Source organism: Oreochromis niloticus, linkage group LG10 (genome assembly GCF_001858045.2).
Source record: "Oreochromis niloticus isolate F11D_XX linkage group LG10, O_niloticus_UMD_NMBU, whole genome shotgun sequence".
Taxonomy (NCBI): Eukaryota; Metazoa; Chordata; class Actinopteri; order Cichliformes; family Cichlidae; genus Oreochromis; species Oreochromis niloticus.
In genome coordinates this window covers 26,803,251-26,816,092 of record NC_031975.2, presented here as the reverse complement: position 1 = coordinate 26,816,092, position 12,842 = coordinate 26,803,251, and the positions used below count along the sequence as shown (strand labels likewise).

The 12,842-nt window shown below is 39.9% G+C and overlaps 1 protein-coding gene across 1 annotated transcript in view; it reads right to left on the bottom strand.

The window, feature by feature from the left end:
• LOC100708196 (rho guanine nucleotide exchange factor 12) overlaps nt 1-12,842 on the bottom strand; it is a 44,921-nt gene that overhangs the window by 7,125 nt on the left and 24,954 nt on the right. Inside the window, exons 9-27 of the mRNA XM_005458252.4 lie at nt 11,375-11,473; nt 11,189-11,299; nt 9,989-10,087; nt 9,814-9,856; nt 8,612-8,717; nt 8,294-8,431; nt 8,098-8,130; nt 7,205-7,316; nt 6,245-6,296; nt 5,886-6,095; nt 5,498-5,645; nt 4,479-4,630; nt 4,235-4,381; nt 2,987-3,072; nt 2,138-2,263; nt 643-757; nt 412-512; nt 225-302; nt 62-137 (exon numbers count right to left, since the gene is read on the bottom strand). Of these exons, the coding sequence (XP_005458309.1) occupies nt 62-137; nt 225-302; nt 412-512; nt 643-757; nt 2,138-2,263; nt 2,987-3,072; nt 4,235-4,381; nt 4,479-4,630; nt 5,498-5,645; nt 5,886-6,095; nt 6,245-6,296; nt 7,205-7,316; nt 8,098-8,130; nt 8,294-8,431; nt 8,612-8,717; nt 9,814-9,856; nt 9,989-10,087; nt 11,189-11,299; nt 11,375-11,473 (2,032 nt within the window). The remainder of the gene's footprint in view (nt 1-61; nt 138-224; nt 303-411; nt 513-642; nt 758-2,137; nt 2,264-2,986; nt 3,073-4,234; nt 4,382-4,478; nt 4,631-5,497; nt 5,646-5,885; nt 6,096-6,244; nt 6,297-7,204; nt 7,317-8,097; nt 8,131-8,293; nt 8,432-8,611; nt 8,718-9,813; nt 9,857-9,988; nt 10,088-11,188; nt 11,300-11,374; nt 11,474-12,842) is intronic.

Below are 12,842 nucleotides of genomic sequence, written 5' to 3'. Positions count from 1 at the left end.
ACAAAAATGTCTGATATTATAGTCTTTTTAATCTTATTGTCATATACTGATGTGTACACACCAATTGTCTTTTCCTTATTGACTTTCCAGGAGAGAGGACCCTCATGAACCATCTTCCTCTTGGTGAGGTCCAGATTCTGCAAGCACAACACATGGCAGAACTTCATAAACAATACAGAGTAAATATCAGGAGGTAAACAGGGATTAAAACACAAGTTTGTTACCTTCAGCTCCAGGATCACAGGGTTTTCACTCTGTTTCAGAGACGAGAATTCTAACCTTCTCTGATACTCCTCGAGCCGCTGTTAAGATACAACACAACTCATAAAATACCCTTCATAATCTCAGCCTGTATGAATCTGCACATTTCTCTAAATAGAATGATTAAATAAATGATTCTAATGTGTGTACCTGTTTGTTTTCAGCCTCTTTCACAGCTTGGTTGACATGGTTGAGGATCTTTTTACAACAGTCTCCAGCTCTCTTCACCTTTTTCCTTTCTTCAATGTCCTCTACAAGAACAAAAAAACCAACATAGCCAACAGTTCTTGATGATTAAACTAAAATCAATTGTTCCCCCTCAATGAAAAAGGTAATCGGTTTCCAGAATCTGTACTAAAATGTATAAAATCTTATTTATACCTGTGTACTTGGCAATGTTATCCAGCAGGAGCGGGTATTTGGTCACTCTCTGCATTTCTACAGGGATGATGTCTTTGAGCTGCAGCCTGCGACACAAACGGTTGCTCTGAGCTTCCTGAAGAATGACAACAAGGAAGAGAAGAGCAAGGAATGAGGAAGGTCAACAACAAAAAACCTCTGTAACAGATATTATATGAGACAATAAAAAATATCTGAAATATTCGAGCTTATGGGATACTGCAATGTTCTACTTTAACTCCCAAAATGCAGACATTTGTTAGACAAAATAGAAACAAAAGAACAGACAAAAGATGGATGAAATCTTTAACAAATAATAATACAACAGATTTAATCAAAGACCTAAAATTTAGATTAAAAAAAAAAGAAAAAAAAGGGGGGGGGGGGGGTCCCATTGCACCAACCAACCTAATTATTAAGTGTGTATTGTCACTTCTATCCTTATCTCCAAAAGTTGATTCTGTTCATCTGGACGTAGCGTTTTGTGCGAGAAACATTTCGTCACTCATCCAAGTGACTTCTTCAGTCTCAGCTGACTGCAGGTTTCCCCAATCTTATAAATAGCCCAAGAAGTCACTTGGATGAGTGACGAAACGTTTCTCCCACAAAACGCTACGTCCAGATGAACAGATTCAACTTTTGGAGATTTACTTTCCTGGATGATTGAGAATGCATCAAGACGTTCTATCCTTATGTTACATTTACTGGGTAACTTAAAAGTTCTTTAAGCTGCAAAAAGCCACCTGGTACAAGGGTCCTAAGTAAGCATGTAGTCATGAAGCATCTCCAATAAACTGAATGTAAGGGTCTCATATACAGCCAACTGTGCCACTGTTCTTATCCATTCTCCATATGGAGATGGATACTTACTCATCCTGTGTCTCTGTGTAGGTTCTCAGTCATCCAGGGCAAAGTTATCTAAGGAGTTCAGAAAGAAAACCACTGGACTTCTTTAACTTTTTTGACTCACACCCTTTTTCACACCTTGAGCTGAGGCACATGATCAGTAGTGGACTCTCCACTGTTTGGTCTTAGAACTGAAGAAACTTCTTGGATGAGAGAAATGTCTTCAAGAAACTTTAAAAAATCCAGTTGCTTTTCTTTCCAAACTTAGATTTTTGAATAGACAGATACAATTTGGGTCAAATCTCTAGAAGTATCTTTGGCTTCTGAGCCTCATGTAACTGATCTAGAGCCTTAGCTCCTACACTTTCCCTACACCCACAGCAGGTCGTGAGGGGCGGTATCTGCACTCCCGAGCCTTGTTCGGGTCTCTTCCTGCTATAAAGGGAGCTCATTGGAGAATGTTGGATCATTGGATTTTTTTCTATAATGATACAAGGTCTCCAGCTTACAATTGTTGTGAACTGGCACACTAATTAAAACTTAATCGAATGTTCTTCTGCCTGCCAATATCTGTCTCATCCAAAGTCACCTTCCTCCTGGTGGTAGACTGCAGTGGAAGTCTTGCACTCACCTGCATGAACAGGTTGAATTTCTGGTCTTTCTTCTGCCTCGTCTTGATGAGCTCCAGTGCAGACGGCTGGTTACTGCAGAAGGTTGCCACTGCTCTCTTTAACTTTTGCTCTTCCTCCCCACTGAACTGGATGCGAGTGCACAGAGAAAGCATAAAATGCTTAAATATTTCCAGCTTACGTGCTAAGAGTGCATGATGTACTTGATGATTTCTACTGAAACAACTCTGAAAATATTTTTAAAAACAAAACAGAGAACCTGCAGCCATGCCAGCAGAAGGCATCTACTTACACACTGATGCTTTTAGGTATAAATAAAGAAGCAAAGCCTGCCAGATAATTCAGGCAAAGAACTTGCACTGATTGCCTCTGCCTTATGACACCTCCACCATCACAGGATGCACCTGTAGGTCTGCTCGGACATTAACTGACCATTGCTAGATTTCTACACATAACATATTAGAGGGGAGTGATGAGGTAGACACTAAACTAACAGCGTTCTTCTGCCTCAACCACTGGTACTGGAACACGTACCTTTGTCGTGTTAGCAGGATAATATTTCACTATCAAGACTAAACACAAAGGCTGAGGCTGATAGGAATGTTTTAGGTTTGCTGGTATTTATTTACTAAAACCAAATTGTTGCCCAAATTTTGATTTTGACCTGATGGTGGTGCTGTGGGAAAAGACATATGGACCTCAAAAGTCTTTAAGATAATGTAATGTGGGGATTGTGAAGACCTCTTTACCATTTATCTAGTCTGGGCAAAAGGTGAAATATGACTAAAAATACTAATAAACCCTGTTTCTTTTTTCAGTCCTCTCTCACAGATACTTGAAGCTAGCCTTACCCATCCCAGGAGATCATCTCCGATCTGACCGATCACTGACGTCTCGTTCCTCTTCCTGATTGCAGTCATTTGTTCTGTTATAGAGACTGGAGCACAGCGAGAAGATTTTTTTTTTTTTAAAAAACATCCAAAAATACTCACCAGCTAGTTTGGTGATGACTCACATATTTCTAAAACTAAAGTTTTTACCCCAATTCCAAAAAAGTTGGAACGCTGCATAAAAAGTAAATAAAAACAGAATGCAGCGATTTGCAAATCTCATAAACTCATCTTTTATTCACACTAAAACACAGAGAACATACAAAATCTTAAAACTGAGACTTTTTAGTATTTTATAAAGAAATAATTTTAAAAAAGCTCATTTTGAATTTGATGGTAGCAACACAATCCAGGGACAGGGACAACAAACAGCTGGAAAGGTAAGTAAGTAGTGAAAAGAAGTTTCAGTTCCTTAGTGCAAACTCACCAAAGTCCAAACAAAAAGTCTGCAGCAGGTCTCCTCAGTTGTTAAAAGAAGAGGGGATGTGACACAGCAGTAAACACGGCCCTGTACTGAGTTTTTTGAGACTTATTGCTACCATCAACTAAAAACGAGCTAATATTTTTTATAAAGTAGTCAAACGTCTCACTTTAAGAATCTGATACGTTTTCTGTGCTCTATTGTGAACAAAATCTGTGTAATCGTTCCATTCAGTTTTTATTTTGGGGGGATTGGGATTGAAATTTAAAACCACGTGACCCTCTTGTTATAGCTCCCACTCTGGACCATCTCCTCTCCCTGTGACTGTTTTCCTGAATCAGTTCTTGTTAAGGGCTTAAAAGGGAAAAGGCATGGCTGTGAACACTAATGACGTGTCATGACTATGTCAGCACACCGTTTAACCTACAAGGGACCATGGAGAGTCATTTACTATGACGCCAGCTTTATATTTGTGTGTGTCACTGTGAAATTTTCAGGGTTTTTTTACAGGATCTGGCTCATTGGCAGCGTGACAAGGACAATGTGTGTGCTGTAAGTGTTTTTTATAAGATTATAAACTTTTACTTGTATTGTAATATCCAGTCACTACCCTGTAATGATTTTTCAGTGGACCATGAAATGACCAAAATCCAAAAATCAATCAATTAGAATATATGAAAATCCGCCGTAGATGAAGGAAACAGTACGTCTCTCATTAACACAATTACAGCCACGCCCCTACTCAGTCATGTGTGAAATGTGTTACCATGCAGCTAATTGATTGTTACCATGAAGCTGAATGATTTCCTCCAGGTTGATAAAGATGTGCTTTATGTCTTCTGGTGGAAGGATGCCGTCCCTGTTCAGCCTCTGGCAGAAAACACAGTCCAGCACCTTCAGCATCCTCAAGTGGGCACGCTCAGTGTAGAACAGCTCTAAAGAGCAAACGGACAAACGCATGCATGTGGATAAATGCAGATTTCTTTTTTTTTTTAAATCATTTTGGAAAAATGTGAAATATTGACGACTCACCATTGATGACTTCCTGCCGGTTGATCTCTTGTTGCGTTAAGCTCATCAGGACGCCTCGAGGGACCAGTACCTGCCAGATCAGAGGATCTTCTTCACACTCAGCCTCTCCGCCTTGGTCATCTTCACTCTGGATGTCGCCCTGTACCTCCATCCTAAAGAGACAAAGAGAGACTGGCTATTATAAAGATAAATGTGGCATTAGAAAGGGAAACAGTTACTGCATTTAAATTTTTATTTAACACAATAAACTATTGAAAAAGTATCAGTATATTTATCATTAGGATATTTAAAAAATATTCCCAGCCCGCCTTTCTAATAGATGGTTTGTCCCATGACAACCATGACAGTAAAGTGAAAACAAACAAACCCCAAATATGTAGATTTTTAGCTTCTTTTTTTTTTTTTAAAATATAATAGTGAATTTGCAGATTCCCAGATAAGAGCTGTCTGTAGTACTATTAACAGTACTACTAATAGCTACAAAATACCTCTGATGAGCCTGGAGCACTGATTGAGATCTAAAGGGAACACAGTTAGTGTGGCATAATGTGTTTCACGTGGCGGGACTTCACTAAAAAATAATAACTCTTTGGTTATTTATATGCAATATATGCAAAAAACTCTTTGAAAATGGATACAACTTTTATTTGGTTGTGGCCGAGGGTCGCCCTCCCTGAGCCTGGTTCTGCTGGAGGTTTCTTCCTGTTAAAAGGGAATTTTTTCCTTCCCACTGTCGCCAAAGTGCTTGCTCATAGGGGAGTCATGTAATTGTTGGGTTTTTCTCTGTATGTATTATTGTAGCGTCTACCTTACAATATAAAGCATCTTGAGGTGACTGCTGTTGTGATTTGACGCTGTATAAATAAAATTGAATTGAATTTGGTTTTCTTTCTTTGCTTTCAAATTGTACATTAGTTTGCTGTTACTTCCTTTAAATCCAGAAATTTCCTTTGCAGTGGCACACAGCCCAAAAATGTTTTTAAAAACAGACTTGAAGCTGCATCCCCAACTTCAACTACCTGAAGGCCTCCTGATCGTCATCCCGCTGCTCCACTGTGGTGGGGCTGAAGTCGAACTGAGTGCCGGTTGGACCGGAGACGCCGTCGTGGTTGTCAGCAGACTGCACACTGTCGCCTGGTCTGGGCTGGATGCAGAACGGAGAGACATCTGTAGAATAAAGGAGAGAAGGAGAGTAAAATACATGAGACAATTAAGACTCAAATGGAGCTTTAATTTAACAAATTCAACAGTATCCTTATTCGGTAGGGATATTTAGTACATGTTACTGAAACTAGAAATAGTGTCTGAGTGACGCTGTGTTCATCCCACACGTAATGGAAGATTGGGATAATTAAATAAAAGAAAATTATCAAAATCTGATAACGAACAAAAACTGGAATATCTTACTGGATTCTGACTCTTGTCCGCCTGCTTCTGAGACCTGAGTGGTGGGGGAGCTGTGCGTAGGAAGGGTGGTGGCAGGCAAAAATTGGGTATCTGATCCATCACGGATCCGTCCAGGACTTGTGGCGGACGGGTCTGATGGTTCAGAGATGCCAAGGGGCGACTGAGGAAGCTTTGGCGGTCGCTGCTTGATCTGGTCCACAGCTTTCACGACTGTGCAGAAAACCATGAGCATGAAGTATCACACACTACATTGATAACGTTATGTTATGTACACCCTCCAATATACACAGATACACCTCTTTATGCAATGAGCCAGCAAATACCTGACGGTTAAAATATTTTTTTTTTGTCCTTCTCACCTGGGGTGGGGTCCACTCTGCTCGGACGCCGAGGGGGGCGGATGTTGGGAAACTGATGGAAATAATTATAAGTTACACATTAGAGTAAATGATTCTCAGTTCAGAAGTTTACTTAAATGTCAGTCACATGTCACCTGTGTGGAAAAACTACTGTTAGTGTGAGTGAGGACTGTGTAACCCCGTGCTTCAAAGCTGAACTCTGTGTGACCTCAGGGAAGCTGTGCCTCGATGTTGTATGCCTGTCCCAGCACAGCCTTGAAGGGAGGTTCTCATACACTCAGTGGGCAGAACACACTGGGAAGCAAGCTGAACATACTGGGAGTCACCCGGTTGAGAGGTGTTGTGGAGTAAACATGCTAAATGCACTGGAAAGGCTAATTAGCACAGACAGGAGGAGTAAGTGGCTCCTAGCTTTCTCTTTGTCTCTGTGCTGCATGTGCTTAAGGTCTGACACCCTGACGTTGCCTTTGTATATTTGACTCTGCTCTTAGTTGTGGAAGATTAATAAACTGTACTGCAGTAAACTAAAAAAAAAAAAGACCTACTGCAGAGGACTTTCGAGTGTTTTTTAACTTTTAATTGGATCTAAAAAGCTGAATCTAAAAGTGACCGGCCAGACAAAGTTTATCATTCTGGCTCTGGATTTTTGAGCTTTTTCACCTTCCTCTCATCCGCTTCTCAGACTTCAACAACAAAAAAAACCCATAAAAAATATGTCTATCTAGGAACTACTTTTTTTAAAGACAGCAAAGTAAATCTCAAGGTTTTTAAGGCTAATAAACAACATTGATGATAAGTGAAAAATGATGAGTCAGTGACTTCCAATAGATCCATCCATTGAACCATGTTCTTAACGACTTATTCATTAGTGGAATTCTATAATGATTGCATTATTATGTATAGGTTAGTGTGTGTGTGTGTGTGTGTGTGTGTGTGTGTGTGTGTGTCAGGAGGTTGCACCTTAATCCTAGGGAAAGTGATGCGAGCACGTTTATGTTCGAGGCCTCGATGCTCCTTCACTTTCACTCCGAGGTGCTTCATGTAGGTGAGAATCACATACTGCATTGTTTGCCTGCAATAAGAGACACACAAAGTGTAGCAGTGTAACACAGAACACGTGCTGCTGATTCTCTGATCTATGCAGCAGCTCTTAATGATCACAGTATTAATAACAGACGGACGTTCATTCAGACAGACCATCTCTTACAAAGAAAGAAATATCCATCATATTATTGCAATAAACAAAAAAAAGAAATACTGATGGGCCAGTGGATCTATAGTATCAATTTCAAACTCCTACGTTGCCTCGTTCACAAGCTTACGTGTCCACGCCACCTGCCTGCAGGGGGGACAACAATATCTTGCCAGCCTTTTACAGCTGAGCAGTAAAAACACACGTCTTTGATTTTTTTCAACACTGATGACTGGAAAAAACAACGGTTTTATAGTGTGTTGCACTGTAAAGCTGTGATGTGATGGGTGCAGTACAAGATGTCACCACTGGGGGCAAGAGATCAGGCATTTGCATCTCTTGCGTGGTGTAGCAGAGCTTTATGACTGTCTTATTCTTTCCCATGAGCAAGATTTCTTTTCCCCACCCACCCTTTATTTTTTAAGAACGTCCAACAAGATCATTCAGGGGAAGTTAATGAATGAAGTTAATGTTCAAATATATAAAACACTGCTCACACCGTCTTTGTTTGAGATATTTTGTCTTAACATTTAGTCACAGATGGGACAATGATTTATAAATATCATAACAGAACAGAAACTATAAAACTTCCCCAAAATCATTCACACTGAGTATCCTGCAGCTGCCTGATGATATAAAATATAAAACTCCCTCCTCTTACCACTTCTCCTCTTCTGAGTTCTGTGATGTCAACCTGCAAAATCCCACACACACACACACAGACACACACACACACACACACACACACAAAATCACATGATGCACATCTGTGTGGGTGTTTTTTTAAGAATACAATCAAAAAGGAACATAGCAGTTAAAAATACACATCTAGGTGTCTTTGTGGCTCAGAGACTCACAGGATATCCTCTATCTTGAAGAGGATGTGTTCAGCACAGGAGCATTCCTTCTCCAAGGCCTGCTGGTCTCTTCCTGGCTCAGAGTCCAACTTACAAAGCTCGTCTTCGGCCAGGGTCAGACCCATGCTGCGCTTCTGTCTGCACACCGAGACACAGAGCACATGTACACGATGTAGAGAAATATTACTTTATGGTAAATGGTAAATGGCTTGTATTTATATAGCGCCTTTACACAGACATGTATCAGATATCTGCCAGGAAAATATTCAGGTTCAACATTTATTATACGAATAAATTTAACAGCTGAGTGACAGCTACCTGAAGTCTTCCAGGTTCCTGTGCAGGTCTGGTAACAGCGCGTCCTGTAACGTCTGAATGTACTGTTTACACAGGCTGTCTGGGATCAAGTCCAGCCTTCGCTTCTCTGACACACACACACACACACACACACACACACACAGAAAATATTCAACCCCGAAGCATCTAATCCACAAATTAAATTTAAAAAAAAAAAACATTTATAATTTATGCAATCGATGATAACAGAACGGTAGCTAATACTGCCAAATACCCCAAGTTATTAGAATTGATTTATTTTCTCTGAAGCTTTCAAACATACTTTATTTATGAGGGGTGAGGGGAGTGTGAGATTGACACACAGATCAGTGCAATGTCAGTAGTGATGAGGATGTTAAACAGTTTCTTGTTGTGAAGAGGGAACTGAGAGGTCAATCTACGTTCTTACCCTCACCTACAGCCACAAGCTCTGGGCACAGTGAATAAATGAGGCCCTGAAGGGTGACTGGGCTCCGTCTCAGAGACAGGGCGAGGAGCTCCGTCATTCAGGAGTGGCTCAGTAGAGCTGCTATTCCTCCACAAATGGAGCTATTAGAGGTGGGCTGGGCATCTGCACCCTAGATGCCTCCTAGGTAAGGTGTTCTGGCCCAAGACACCCTGGAGAGATTACATGTCTCAGCTGTCATGGGAATACCTCGGTACCCCTCTGACAGAGCTGGAAGAAGTGGATACGGAAAAGCCAGTCTGGATGTCTCTGCTTAGACTGCTACCCGTGCGACACACACCCAGATACAATGAATATCTTACACACTACATAAGTAATAACAGTATATTTACCAGTCAAGCACGCTCATGCTCAGTGAAACTTTTTCATTTCTCAAGGTTTCATGAATTTGCATGAACTTGGAGTTTCTTAATCTCTCTCACTCACACACACAAACACTGTTCCTGAAAATAATAATAATTTTGTGGTCTTAGTTTTTGTGTATAATAAACTCTTTGTCCAACTGCTTCAAGCATCAGTTTGCTTATTAGGCCCCAAGCAGCAGAGGTGGACAGTGTAATTCATTAAGCTTATTGTCTTCTGACTACATCTTCTACTTCCAAAGTCCGGCACAAAAAAAGCAGAGTTCAGATTTTAATTTTGCTAAGCCACATGTACACTATGTGTGAAGTTTAAAATCATGAAATATGATATTTTAGAGGAATCCTCTATGCCTTACCTAGCTCAGCAGAAACGGTCTCTGGCACCGGCACTTTAAGATTCTAGATAAGACAACAGAAGGAGAGTTAAGAACCACATCAACACACTGGGCACAATTTTATTTTTAAACACAACAGAAAAATTGTCACAAAGAACAGACACTGACTGAGAAAGAACCTAATAGACCAACTTACTGCAGTTCGATCCATGAATAGCGTGTGGAATTCAATAAAGAAGCGTCGACTTTCTTTGGAGTTGGTTTGCTTGTACATATCAGCGTAGAGGTAACACAGCTAACCATCGGGGGAAAAGACAGTTAGTCCTTTCTGTTAAGGTCTATTAATCCATATTTGTATAGCTTCTTATTTCATGAATTGCATTACTCCTTCAAACCATGAACAAAATGCAACATCGTGAGAAAAAGGTCTCTTTATGTCAACAGTGGTGTTCCACAGGGCTCAATCCTTGTCCCACTTTCATTTATGACAAAGTAGAACTTAGCAACCCTTATTTAGGTTCCTGAGTTTTATATTCATACATGATACGGAGACTGCTTTAATGCGTTCTGTACTGACCAACACCGTTAAAACACTAATTATGCTCATACTGAACTCGTATAATCAAAGAAATCGTTTCTCTTATATTACATCAGTCAGCAAGATTTTCCATCTTGCCAATAGTTTCGCAGCTCAATAGTTAACAGATTTCTGCAAAGTTTATTACTTTTTCTATAATGTCTGTGTAAATTGCATTCACATGTTTTATGCTTTTAAGACATAAAACAACAAAAGCATTCTTCTACCAACTGTTGCCTCTTTATACTGCTAAATAGCCAGCTCCATTGTTGTCGATAAACTTTGAAAAACACATTAATGAGCCACACTGTTGCACTGTCTGACATGTTCCTTTGTTATGATGAACAAGGCTCTTTGTAGTTTATTTTTAGTCAGTTCACTTTCCTGCTTCTGTAAAGACTCACGATAGAACTGAATGTGTATTTATCATACCAACAGTCCATGGTTACAGTTGTTTTTAAGATTTACATCTTCAGTAGGAGCGGCTGGACTTGGGTTGCGATCACCAATGTTTTGTCACAGATGTTATTCCCATTTTATATATAGAGTATGTGGTTGTGAATCATCAACACAGTGTGAAAATAGAAAATGACTAAGAACAAGTCCACGGAAAGTTTGGTAAAATGAAGTTTAAATACAATTAAAATGCCTTGCTACTACTTTAGGAAACTGTATACGCATATGCTTGCTATATACCCATGTATGCTTTTAATTTTCAGTCTACAGTGACCTTATATTGGTATCAAACCTCATGATTCAGACTATATTGGCAGCAAAGGCATTACCACACACTGATTTGTACTGTGTTTGTGGCTATACCAGAGGTGCAGGGTCAAACTGTGAGACCACATGGTGGAGGAAAACTGCGAGGTGTGCCGGCCGAGACTTCAGCGACTCAATACTCTGGAAACAGGTACACTCGCCATTGATCTGAGGAAAGGCATCCATTTATTAGATCTGATGATGATCATGTGACCCAAAAATCGGAGACATTTTGCCAGATACCTGTTCTTGTGAGGATTCAAAGTAGTCGTCTTCTGCTCCAATAATCTGAGGGTTTACGAGGTAAGGAGGGCTACCACCACTGTAATGGGTATTGGGGTGCTGTGTGATATAATTGAGATAAAATGCAGGGTCAAACAAAGAGGTTCACATGACAAAGGAATAATTTCTTCTTCATATGTAGGAACCCTAACCTTAACTTTAACCCAAGAAATATTTTTAACACTTTCCCCTTGGACAACTTATAAGGGCAACCTTTGTCTCTCTTTTCTCAACTGACTGGTTTTTATTTCAGGCATGCGTCCAGAACCAAATGACTGGCTTTTCCTCCCTCCTGTTCTATGTCCTTACTGTTGCTCTTGACTTCTTGCCAGGAATCCATTTACCAGAGCATTTAGCTTCATTCACTCTTATCTATTGTTTTTTATTTTTTTCCTGCTGATAAGGAGTTAGGGTTGAGACTTGTTTTTAAGTAATTAGTGATTCAATTTTTTCCTAATATTCTTTGGTTCACCATTTTGCCCTTAGCTCGCCTTAAAATTCTATTTAACCTTCTTTCTGTTTTTCCCCTTCCCCCGTTTCTCTCTGAACCAACTTTAAGATGTAAAATTTCCAATAAAATGTATTTAAGGCAAAAAATGTTTTAAAGTACTGCAAACGTCCTCCATTAAGTTGCCCAAATTGCATGACACTTTTGCAGTTTTTGCAGAGCAAGCACATTAGCAACCCTCTCAGCTGAACCAATAAAGAGCATGCACATCTAGAACTTCAGCCGTGGAGACAGAGATCAAAGTATAGCTTCCTATGGTAAATCCACTTCAGTTGAGTCATTTCATAATGACTAAATAAAGCTCATGTAGAAATAAACTGCATTTTTGGTTGCCTCCTAAAGCAGTCAGTCCAGTATTAAAAGCATCAACTTAATAGCATTTAAAACATGACTAACACGAAAAGAAATTTGGTCACAATGAAGAGCTGTCCCTTGTGTATCAACCATATGCTGGGTGACTCCTTTAAATCACTGGTTTAGATTTTACTTCAAGTTTGGGCATGGCTGCTTTGATTGAAAGGTATGCTAACAAAGATGCTAGTAGCAGAAAGCTACTTTACCTAGCTTTCTGCTAGCACCTGCTAGCAAAGAACTGAAACTCACAGCCATGTGTACCCTTTGTGTGTGCAACTTGCTAACCAAGCTTACAAGCACTCCAGACTTTAGTATAAATACGGCCATTTGTGGTTATAAATGACCATACACCTGCCAAGGTTCCAACATGGCAGCTGGGAAAAAAGGGGATGAGAGTCTCTGCATTATACTCCTATACTTTCTACTCATGCAGTTTGCTAACCAAACATGCAAGACATTGCTAATAACACTGATAGAATATTATGATGACGGAGAAATACTAACTTCTAGCTCTTCTGGCTAATTTATGGGAGGTGCTTAAAAGCTAATGCTCACATTTGGGGATTC